The 12,747-nt window shown below is 41.7% G+C and overlaps 2 protein-coding genes across 2 annotated transcripts; both read left to right on the forward strand.

The window, feature by feature from the left end:
• Positions 1-9,601: 9,601 nt before the first annotated feature.
• On the forward strand, positions 9,602-9,775 carry SERLADRAFT_366073 (uncharacterized protein; the record flags this gene model as incomplete). Its single annotated transcript, XM_007314379.1, has 1 exon — positions 9,602-9,775. The coding sequence occupies one exon, from the start codon at positions 9,602-9,604 to the stop codon at positions 9,773-9,775; it is 174 nt and encodes a 57-aa protein (XP_007314441.1).
• Positions 9,776-9,925: 150 nt separating this feature from the next.
• On the forward strand, positions 9,926-10,854 carry SERLADRAFT_379881 (uncharacterized protein; the record flags this gene model as incomplete). The annotated part of the gene is made up of 6 exons (XM_007314380.1): positions 9,926-9,928; positions 9,982-10,084; positions 10,182-10,319; positions 10,378-10,424; positions 10,477-10,563; positions 10,624-10,854. 6 exons carry the CDS (start codon positions 9,926-9,928, stop codon positions 10,852-10,854), a joined length of 609 nt encoding a protein of 202 aa, XP_007314442.1.
• Between the last annotated feature and the right edge of the window lie 1,893 nt (positions 10,855-12,747).

Consider the following 12,747-nt stretch of genomic DNA (forward strand, 5'->3'; position numbering starts at 1 on the left):
CATTCTTCGAAGAACTTGAAGTAGGAGAGAGGATGATACAAGTAAATCTCCAGAATTTCGAAGATGCCACGATCGACGACCAATATTACCATATCAGGGCTCAAGGCACAATGACACAGAAATTGGCCGAAGCCACAGGCAAAGATCGAAAAGAAGGAGGATTTGAAAAGATAGTACCAAAACACCTTCATCAATACAAAGACGTATTCAATAAAAAGGAGTTTGACACACTACCTGAAAGAAGACAATGGGACCACGCAATTGAACTAGTACTGGGAGATCACTCCCTAGATTGCAAAATTTACCCATTAGCGAAAGGGGAACAAGAAGAATTAGATGTATTCTTAAAAGAAAATCTAGAATCGGGACGGATAAGACCATCCAAATCCCCATTCGCATCACCCTTCTTCTTCATAAAAAAGAAAGATGGAAAGCTAAGACCCGTTCAAGATTATCAAAAGTTAAATGATATCCCTATCAAAAATAGATATCCACTTCCGCTGATTGGAGAACTAGTGGACAAGCTAAGTGGAGCAAAGTACTTCACAAAACTAGATGTGAGATGGGGATATAACAATATCCGAATGAGAGAGGGAGATGAACCAAAAGCGGTGTTCAGAACAAATCGGGGGTTATTTGAACCACTAGTCATGTTCTTCGGACTGACAAACTCCCCTGCCACGTTCCAGACAATGATGAACACGCTCTTCAAAGAATTGATAGACGAAGGACTTGTAATCATATATCTGGATGATATTATGATATTTACAAAGGATATAGAAATGCACAGAGCAACAACGCAACGTGTATTAGAGATCCTAAGAAAGAACTATCTCTATCTTAAACCAGAGAAATGCAATTTTGAACAAACGGAAGTAGAATATCTGGGACTGATCATCTCAGAAAACGAGATTCACATAGATCCAGTGAAAGTAGAAGGAATTAGCAAATGGCCAGAATGCAAAAATAAGAAAGACATACAAGCATTCTTAGGCTTTGTAAACTTCTACAGAAGGTTCATAGAAGGCTTCGGGGAAGTAGCCAAACCATTGACCAAGTTAACGGGAAAAGAGGACTTCATTTGGGGAAATGAACAACGCAAAGCATTTAACACCTTGAAAGAACGTGTAACTTCAGCCCCTGTGTTAGCCCTCCCAGTACCACATGGCCAATATAAAGTAGAAGCAGATAGTAGTGACTTTGCAATGGGTGCTGTCTTATCACAAAGACAAAAAAATGACTGGAAGCCAATTGCATACCTCTCTAAAGCATTAAACCCCACAGAACGCAATTACGAGATCTATGACAAAGAACTTCTTGCCATCATGACAGCACTTAGTGAATGGAGACATTACTTAATAGATGCGGAGGAAGAATTTGAGATATGGACAGATCATCAAAATCTGTTATATTTCAAAGAACCGAGAAAGTTGAATAGACGACAGGCACGATGGATGACAGAACTAAGTCAGTATCATTTCACGATACACCATATGCCTGGAAAAAAACATATAAAAGCAGACCTGCTCTCAAAACAATCAGATCATTACAAAGGAGAGGACAATAATGAGGACGTCGTACTACTAGATGAGAAACTCTTTATACAAATGACCCTTTCATCAAAACAGAGACAGGCAATAGCAGATAGTCAGGAAGAAGAATTGGTGATTTCAAAATGGATCTTGAAGAGAAAAGAAAATGTGGATGACTTGATAAAAAAGATGAAAGGAAAGATAGAGAGGAGAGAAGACGGATGGTTTGAAGATGAAGGTTACATAGTATTCAAAGGCAGGATCTATGTACCAAAAGATGCCAAGTTGAGGGAAGAGATCATCAGAAGAAACCATGACTCTACCATTGCAGGCCACCCAGGAAGATATAAAACGAAGGAATTGATCACTCGAGAATACTGGTGGCCTTATATGGACAGGGATATCACAAGATACGTAGATGGATGTGAAGTCCGCCAAAGAACCAAGACAGACCACAAAAAGAAAGCAATGCCGCTCCATCCAAACGAAATCCCGGATAAACCTGGGCAAATCATCTCAGTAGATCTAATCGGACCACTACCAGAATCAATCGGATACAACATGATAATGGTAGTCGTAGATCAATTTAAAAAAATGATCAAGGCAATTCCCACACAGATGGAAATCACTTCGGAAGGAGTAGCACGATTATTTAGAGATCACGTGTTTAGAAACCATAGCATACCCGAAAAGATCATTTCAGATCGGGGACCGCAGTTTGTTTCTAAATTCATGAAAGATCTACACACACTCCTTCAGATAAAAGCAAATCCATCAATGGCATGGCACCCACAGACGGATGGACAGACAGAGAGGATCAATCAAGAGATAGAACAATATCTTAGGATCTTTATAAATCACAAACAAGATGATTGGGCAGAATGGCTTACCCTAGCAGAATTCTCATATAACAACAAACAACATTCTGCAACAGGATATAGTCCATTCTACTTAAATCATGGACGCCATCCGAGAACACAGGAAGTAGTGAGGGTGGAAGTAAAAAACAAAAATGTGGAAGATTTTGTAAAAAGAATGACAGAGACGAGGAAGAAAGCAGAAGAATCATTGCAAAAAGCAGTGGAACAGATGAAAAAACAGTATGACAAAAAGAAAAGAGAAGCAGTAGAGTATAAAGTAGGAGATAAAGTATATGTGGAAGCAACCAACATCTCAACGGATTGACCAGCTAAAAAACTGGACGATAAGAGACATGGTCCATTCGAAATCCTGGAAAAAATAGGTGAATCAGCCTACAAACTATCATTACCGCCAACATGGCGACTTATTCATCCAGTTTTCAATGAAACAAAACTTACACCATATAAAGAACCACAATTTCCCTCTCAAGAAAAACCCAAACCAATACCACCGGTGATAGTGGATGGACAAGAGGAATACAAAGTCGAAGAAGTTTTAGACTCACGTCTCAAAAGAGGAATATTGGAATATCTAGTACATTGGAAAAACTATCCAAAAAAGGAATGCACATGGGAACCCGAACAACACCTAAACAATTCACCAGACAAGGTGAAAACATTCCACGATAAAAATCCTAATGCACCTCGATGAATACAATTTCAACTACATTTCCAACCTTTTGAAAACTTTACAACAACAAGAGTCCGAAAACAATTGTTCAACTGGGAAAACGGAAAGATGGACCCTCACTTTCGAGACGAAAGTCTTAAAGAGGGGGTAATGTTATGATCCAAGTCAAACCTTTAGTTTCTTTTGATTCATTATTTAATTATATCTGATCACGTGACAAAAGCACATGACTCATTATGTAAACAAAGTAGTTAGTTATATCCAATCACGTGACAACCACATGACAAAGCCTAGACTATGACACATAACATTAGTCAGCGCCTCATGGCCGACCTTCAGAAACGTATATATACCAACACCCATGTACATACATTTCCTCAGTTGTTGATTACCTCTAAATACAGTGCTTGACGCTACTTGTTGATTCTTGAAACTTATACCTCCGTTAACTCGGCATAGGGTATAGGAATCTTACATTTCTCCTGCTTTCATGGGTCAGACTACATCTTCTCCCCCTCCAGAGAGTGATTCTTCCATGTCAACTACTTCTCCATCCCTACCCTCAAGCTCCTCTTGTCCTCATGATGACCCAGGTATGTTGTGTTTTTATCCATTGGTGTCTTGAGCTTACCACCCACAATGATTCATTGAATGTCTTATTCTCTTCGTCGTCACGGATGTCTGCAGACTATGCACTGCCTGTTGTTCCATCTGACAAACTGTCTGATGATGGTAAGAGTGCTGCACATTCAATTACGGTTTACTGCCTTTGGCGTAGTTCCAAGTTTGAAAATGTTTTGTCAATCAACATTTCGAGCTGTATCATCTCTGGCCCCAGGGTCTGACTGTATTTATATGATTTGATTGTGTTTCTCAATTAATATTGCATACTCAACATTTGATAGCTGCAAACCTTGCGCAGATTGCCCGTACTCATGGAATTTCTGTTTCTAAACGCCCTGTGAGATCCACTGTCTTTCAATGTCTCCTCGCTCATCAATGTTGTCCTTCATGTGTGCACAACAATTCTTATATTTTATGAGTTGAAAATTGACCGTTGCTCAGCAGATTGTCAACAAACTGTCAGCCTTATTGATGACTACCAATTCTCTTGCACACAAACAACAGAACTTCAGGCAGCAAACACCAGGTGTAGTCGAGTGCGTGCCATGTCACCCATCAGCACACTCCTGACCTCCTCCTTTCTGCATCTTGCTAGTCCTCTACAGAAACTTGATATCATTTGTCAGTGGCAGTCTTCTGAGAATAAAATTTTCTCCAAACACTGGCCATGCACTGTGTGTGGACAGAAAAAGGTATTTGATGAAGTTCAACCTGTTAAACCTTCATCATTTGATTTGAAGATTCTGCGGAATGATTTGTTACCTCCAGAGACTTTGCCCACTTCATATGCATTTGACGTCTATGAACATGCAATTTTGTACCACAGGGGATTACAAAACCCTGCAGAGTTGGGTGTGATACATATGTGTACATCCTGCAGGCACTCTCTCGTCGATCATGGCAAGCAACCAGTGGATTCCTGGGCAAATTTCCAATATTACAATTATAATATTTTGTTTTGCCTGTAAACATCCTTGACTGTGCTAATACTAGCTTTTTGTTCGATCTCATGCCCATTGTACAAGCACGCTCCACCCAAATCACTTATCTTTTTTCAGAAAAAGACAATAATGTATGTGGTGATCTTGCCACTTCTCAAATATTTGTGAAAGGGAACATTGCTATATTGCCACAAGACACACTACAGGCCCAACAGTACCTGCCTCCCTCTCCAGAAGACATAGAGCAATCTGTGACGGTTTTATCTGTGGGCACTGATATGGCTGTGAATTGTGAAACAATTTGTAAATTGCATCCTGTTCTAGTCAGCAAGCAGAAGGTAAAGATTGTATTGGAATTCCTCCTGGCACACAACCCTTGGTACCGCAGTAGTGGTGTGTGAATGAGTGACGCCAACTAAGATGCTTTGTACGCAGGGAATGACAATAATCAACTGCCCAGCGCAGTAACATTGAATTTTGTGCCTCCTCAGAATGATGGTAATTCTGCAATGTCAGGTTACAGTAAGCGCAAAGAGCATGTGGCTTCCTCATTGGATATTGATCCTCAATTCATTCTAGACTTTATTGAGATCGCGTGATTAGTTGGCTAGAGTCCATCATAAAATGTGAGCTGCCCGGTATGACTGATGTGCTGACCAAGAACCCTAGGGAGTGTCTTATTAGACCTCCTTGCCCATCAGATTTACAAGACCCTTGCATCTGCAGTGCAACTTTTAACCTTGAAGATGACAAAGTTTTTGAGAAGGAATTCCAACTGTTTGTGAAAGAGCTCACCATCACCTACAATTGGCATGAGCATACTGATACATGCTGGAAGCACCTGAAGGCAGGGGAACCGTGTGACAACTCACATTGTAGAATGCATATTGATGGTTTTACTTGTTTGCTCTCAGAAATAAACCCATCCACTCAATCAAATTTGCTCCGCCATCTTCACCCTTGCATTAACAATTTTAATGATGTAGTCATATTTATGGTGCGTTGTAATATGGACATAAAATACATAGGATCTGGTCAAGCCACTGTCAGAACTGTGGCCTCTTTGGAGTAACGGAGCTGTGGAGTACAGGGGGCAGAGTAACGGAGTTCAGGGGGCAAGATGGGGAATTGGCTTAGCTCATGCGCTAGGCCCTTCCATGTACCTTGGTCCCTAGCTCATTGGAACTGGGGGGAGGAGAAGTAGAGGATGAAAAGGAGTAGAGTAAAGATCCTTTGGAGAAGGATCACAAAAGGACTTAGAAAAGGACTGGTAAAAAAGCGAGGGAATCTAGTTGATATCCAAACTACAAGAACAGAATACAGGAGTTACAGCTTATATACTGTCCAGACATTGCCTATGTTGTTGGAATGCTAAGCAGAAACAGCTCGGCTCCAAGGAGCCATCACTGGGAAGCTGCCAAATATGTTCTCTGATATCTGAAAGTAACCAGGGATATGGAACTATATTATGGTGGCACAGATGTCTCTATGGACTATCACAACACAATGGGATCTGCACCCGTGTACAGTGATTCTGGACCTTCTGGGCATGCAACCAATCAGTATGCTTTCCAAGTACGCCTTGGTAGCTTAGTTGGTAAAGCACCAGACCATGAAAGCTGGAGTCCCAGGTTCAAGCCCTGGCCAATGCATGTTTTCTCATACTATAAACACAGTCCGTTTTTCAGTGTCTAGGAGTTTATAGGCTTGCTTTCCATGTGTGTAGCCAATCATTATGGCTTTGTGCCCCTTGGAGTAAAACTTCCCTTGCCTTTTGTCTTTCGGAATCAAGGCATATGCTTGGCATCCGATAGGGCAAAATAAAGTTGGATTGACTCTCCTTTTAAACAGTATTTCATATGGGGTTTTTCCATGGAGTCCTGATGCTGGGCTGCGTGCTGTAATATATGTAGCTGTTTGCATGGTATCTACCCAAAATGACTTTGGGAGCTTGGAATCAAGGAGCATAGTGGTTGCTAATGTAGCCAATGTCTGATTTATGTGTTCTACAATGCCATTTTTGTTCCGGAGTATCTGCAGCTGTAGTTTCTTGGATGACACCATCTCCTCGGAGTTGATTTTTGAATACATTGTCAGTATATTCTCCTCCCCCATCACTCCGGAGGAATTCTGTGTATAGTGGAGTGAAGTTTTCTTCTCCCAAATGAGTCCGGAAGAATGTTTGGACATCTTCTTTCCATTGCTTGTATCGTTCCAGTGCTTCACTTTTATGTTTTAGGAAATATATCCATGGAAATTTGGAGAAATCATCTACAATGATAATCCAGTACCAAAAACCCTCCCTGGAAGTTGGTTTAATTGGTCCTCCAACATCTGTGTGCACAATTTGTATGGGGCGCTTGGCTCGGTTTCCTCCAGTGGACTTGAAAGGTAATTTCTTCATGTTTCCTAAAGTGCAAGGTTCACAAAACTCCAGGGTTCCGGTAAGGGTGTCTATGTCCTGGAGCTGTCCTTTTGTAACCATTTGTTGCAAGTGGTCCATTCCAATGTGTCCCATTCTCCTGTGCAATAAATTTACATCTACTGCTGCAAAAGCTGACTCCAGGTTGATTTCAGGTTTTGCTTGATAAAGTTCTTGCTTGTGTAAGGCAGTGAGGATAAGTTCCTCCTTTTTCCGAACTTCACAAGCATTTGACCCTGCTGGAAAAAGTGTTGATAACCCCGTTTTGGACAATTTGTGGACAGAGACGAGTGCTAACGTGAAGTTTGGCACAAGTAAGACATTTGACAGTGCAATACTGTAGTCCTTATTGCCAACAGTTGCTTGTAGGATTACAGTTCCAATGCCAATGGCATTTACAGAGGATTCATCCCCAAAACTGATCGTCCTTGGAGGATGCAGAACATGGTATGTTCCTGGCTCAAACCAGGAGCGGTGAGGGACCATGTGGGATGTTGCTCCGGAGTCAATAATAATTGTTGTTTTGGTCTTATCGGGTTCCAACACAAGGTAAGCTTGAATGCGTTTAGCAAGGGGCTTGGAAATATGTACATGTTCCAATGCAATATGACTCTGTTCCTCCTCGGAGTCAGATCCAGATGATTGCTCCGCTGTATTTGCCTTTTCCTTCTCTTTTCCTTTATCCTTGTGTCTTTCCTTTCCCTTCTTCCTTTGACCTTTTTCAGCTGACTGAAGTGTCCAACACTCCGAGGTGTTGTTTGATTTGGCTTTGTGGAAGTTACACCATTTCTCCTCGGATTTGAGTGCTGATTTGGAACCTCCAGGGGCCTTCCCTGACTGTCATGCAACTTCTGCAGTGATCCGGATCTCAACTGCATCAAAGGTAAGTTTATTTTCTTCAATCGTGTTGATTACTGATGACTGAAATATTTGCCATTCAGGAGTGCATGGGAGAGATTGGAGAAGAGCAAAAGCCATGAGTTTGGTATCAACTCCTAGTTTCATTCCGGAGAGGTGTGAATCAATTGTCCGGATTTTTGCAATGTGGTCCTGGATAGGTGATGTCCCATCCCAGGACAATTTGGTGAGTTGCTGGAATGAATAGAAGGCCGAGGCAATGTTGGACGTTTGATGCAGTGAGACAAGTTTATCAAATAACTCCTTGGAGCTGGTGAGGTCTCCAGTCCTCATTGGGAGGGCATCAGAGATGTGGTCCTGGATGATTCCTTGTGCCTTCTCATCCTTAAGTATCCAGGTGATTTCAGGATCCTCCGAGGAGGTAGGTTTTCCTGGTGAGGGCTTAAGCTCCTCTCCAGTAACAACCCGGAGAACTTTTTCCCAACGTAGCTTTGAGATGATCCGGAGTTTCCATATCTGAAAATTGTTGGGTCCAGTGAGAACTGGGCATGCGGATGTATCGCGTGCTGTGGTTATGGTTCCGAGGTTGCCGTTTCAAATAAGAATTATTTCCCGCGTAGCTTTTGTGCACCAGGGCTCATAACCTCATAAAACTAAGTGAAACTCAGCTGCTGCCCGAGAGGCTATAGAAACAACTTTATTATTTACCTAAGTGAAACTACAATAGATGTTAGTTTAAGGTGATCTCTAATAAATGTAATGTAACATACCTCAGCCGCTGCCCAAGAGGCTATAGAAACGACTGAGGTATTCCTATACTAAACCCCCTACTATTTATAGTCGGAGGTGCTACTCGCTATAGTATAATGACTCCTAGGAGTACAATTGTGCTCCTAGGAGAACAATGGTTACTCCATGAAGTGGTGGCTATGCTCCATGGAGAACAATAGCTGCTCCGGCAGAGACCGGGTTTATCTGGTTTTGTCACAGACATGGCCTGAGACTTGGCCATTTCGAGGCAAGGGACAAGTATCGTATCAATGGTGTGATGGTTATAGTCTATTTACAACGAATGTTTTCATCCCAATAACATGGGCCCAATTCGGTGGAATGGAATATTTTTACATTGAACCAGAATCAAATCAGCCCCATCTAATCAATATATGAGTGATGGAGGTTATATGATTCGGAAGTGAGCTGTTAAATCACGTCCTACAGATTTAGCTGATGTTTTTTTTTTGAAAAGTGATTACTATATATACAAAGGGAAAGGGCGGCAGGAAAAATGGAAAGCACAGTGCAGCCACCAGTATTGAATCTGTTGATGCCATCTCTGCCATTTCTTATGTGGCTGCTCAGATTTTCCAATGGCATTTTTGCGAGCAATTCTACTCTATCCCTGATGCCACTGCCTGCCACTTTTCAATGCCACCAATTCTTACTCCTTCCATCAACAGCTTTCCTGACTGTTCTTTCCACTCCACCACGAAAGATTCCAACTGGAATTGAACTACACCAGTGCAATTTGGCCTCATATCAAACTCTTAGGATGGCTGGGGCACAGATCACAGAAGCAAACAAGGGCTTTTGAGATGCTAGTTAGCCAGAAGTGGTTGACAAAGATAATTAGGGTTACACTATACAAATAAATGCTTGCAACAGCTTTTTTTTACATGTTCGAAAGCAATTTTTATGAGATTTTTTTGAACCCAGATTATGCATCCGGACAAATTTCTGGACTTCAAGCAAACCTGCTGAACCCAGAGTCTGGTCCAGACAGATTTACACTTGCAAGGTTTGAAAATTGTCCGGACACCACCAACATTCTGGCAATCTGGGTTCCCTAGGGACTATCCGGGGTCCAGCTGTGGTGCTGTATGACCCAATCGGTTATAACATTACCGGACGCGCTTGTCACGGTGTCATAGGATGGACATAGCGTGACCGCTTTCAACAGCCACTCTTCAGACTAAACTCGTTAATTTCAAGGTTCGATCATGGTAAGCAGCCCTTTGCCTAGAGTATATATCTAGTCGCGCTTTATACTTCACAGGACATGTCCGACGGTGATGCTGTAATGGAGAACAGGGCTTCAGAATCAGAGCAAGAGGCTCGAAGAGGAACCACAGTGGCGGATACAGAAATTAATATTCGCAGTACGTAGATTTCATCTTCCCCATGATATACAGTGTGTGGATCTTATTACTGTCTGCTGAATTATGATCTCCTATATGGTTTTTTTTTGCCTTCCAGCTTCTACTGTTCCATCCCGAGATAGTTTTCGAGATATCCAGGTCAAGGTTCACATTAGGAGGCCCGAAAGAGATTCGTGGGTATATCTAGGTCGAGCACTCGTTTCTCAAGAAGTGATAGGTCAATCGTCTCGTGTTGGTGTGTCTCCTTGAGCTTCCTGTTTTGCGAGATCATGTTCATCGCAGTTTTCTTTCAGTTATTCGGTCTGTAACATCAGGAAAAATCATGGTTGTATTTGGAGAGGTAGATTTACTTTACGGACCTCTACCTCACTTATCACATTTCCTCTCTGCAGATATCCGATCTACAAGCAGAGAAACGTGGGAACTTTGTTGTAGTAGGATGTGTAGAAGGATCTCGTGTTGTATCTTGGTCATTAAATGTTCGTTTGCACACTTGTGCTACTGTGACTTACGTTCTTTCAATAATATTGTCAACGCAGGCTTTAAACAATTCGGAAACGCTTCGTCTGTTAGCCAGTATTGAGCTGGCATGCTACAAATGTAAACAAGCCCTGGTTGATCCGCGAATGCACTCCAAAGCTCGTCGGCGTATCGAACGTGTCATAAAAGAAGATAGAAGGAGAAGACACCGTAGGCGTAAAGACCAAGAAGACATGGTTGACGCCTTTTCGAGACAAAATTTAGAGGAAGCCAGGGAAGTAATCATTTAGTAACGAATTGCCGGCTGGATTCTTACCGACCGACGCTGGAGCATTGGGGAACACTGGAAATTTTGATTTGTGTAATTGCATTCATTTGTACAGGTCTGACTGTTATTCCACTGCAACTCCCTCTAGCTTTTTTATTTTCTTGACTTCATTATTTAATATATTGGTCCTTTTTCCTGTTTAAGACTACTTTTCCCCATATTTCACCTCCCAAGTATCAAGTATCTGATTCAACCGACCTGTATACATGTAGTACCCACACATTCCCCCCTGATAAGAGATGATATAATTGTAATTGAAATGTTACATTTTAAGAAATAACTCGCGATTTTTTTTTGGCTTTGATGTTTTCATTCACAACTGCTGGCGCCTTTGAAGGCAATGTATGTCGCAAAAATCAGTTTGACCATATATAGGCTTTTCGCAGCCTTTTGCACCTTTTCATGCATTTTCGTACTCCGACACTACCAAATATGGCCAGATTGGGTCAAATAAGGAATCCATCAGGCCTGAAAACGTGCAAAAGGCTGCGACATGGTCATATATGCTAAAACCGATTTTTGCGACAATAATGTTGCCTCCCCTAAAGTACCTGACTACTAACTGTAATATCTTCTGTATCACTACATGGCTAATAGCCCTGAAATCTAGTCTCGAGCCAGCCGTTGTGGGAAGGTGTGGAATAAACCACACTGGAGCCACTTCCCAAATGTCTGGAGACATTTGATGGGCAACGAGTGCATTGTGTCACGCTGGGACTTTTTGCCTCCATCATTTGATTATCTTATCTTATCTGTTGGTCCTTGTACATACTTATGCAGTTTCTCCAAGTCGCATTTTGCGATCAATGCTGGATAACGTTAGTGAAGACCAGACATCCGATGACTCCCTCAGCTTCTCAGATGTCAATGAGGATACTGACTACAATCCTTTCATTGTTGATGGTTTGTTTCAGCCAGATTATGATCCACTGGCAGATAGCAACAGCTGGTAGTTCCCTTCATACACATCATCCCCCATTCAACTTGCCAACACTCGCTGTTTAAAGGGAAACCTAACAGGAAATCCCACAGCCAAAGTTTGAGCTATCCTGGACTACATGAATTCAGTAGGCCTTGACTTACCATTATTTTTAGATTTCCTTAGTTAGGGTGATCATGAGTCTGTCATTGACACAAACATTTGGTATGCAAGGATTTCGTTGATAGTCAGTGCTGAGCTTGCAGGGATTTTAAAGTGGTGGCACAAACCCCCACGCACAAAAGGGACTCACAATTCTTGTGCTAATGGAGCACATCTGGTGCTCAAAGAATTTTCATTGTCATGTGTTGCAGATGTACTCAAGGCTGAGCTGGAATCCATCAAGGACATGTGCTATTGTCCCCCAGAGAATGTTTCAGAAGAAGGCCTGACAAGCCTTTAAATTGAAGACATATTGTTGAAACTGTGCAGTCCTGGTTTTGGAGGCACCCCAAAATTCTGGGCCTTGCTTCAGCGACTCAACAAAACAGCTGGACAAATGAAATGAAATACTGTAAAGAATCCTGACTTGGTCCGTAGTACAACATCCAAAGCTATTACTAACACTGAATTCCCAATCACCAAGTCAATATTTCTATTATATTTCAGATCATGTTCTCGTGCTCTCATCATCACAGCCGCTGGCTAAAAATGTTGACAACATTCCTTAAGTCTCAAGGCATCTCTGCAAAAACCCTTGACCACCTACAGACATTCTGCCTGACCATAAGCCATAAATGGTCTATCCGGGCCATCTGTTCCATTTCTAAAAATGAGATGAATGAACTCCGTAAAATAATCCACATATAAATACAATAAATTGCAAAATATATGCTATAATAGCAAAAATATCTGTTATATCTATAAGTGTGATCC

The sequence above is a fragment of the Serpula lacrymans genome (genome assembly GCF_000218685.1).
Source record: "Serpula lacrymans var. lacrymans S7.9 unplaced genomic scaffold SERLAscaffold_3, whole genome shotgun sequence".
Lineage (NCBI taxonomy): Eukaryota > Fungi > Basidiomycota > Agaricomycetes > Boletales > Serpulaceae > Serpula > Serpula lacrymans.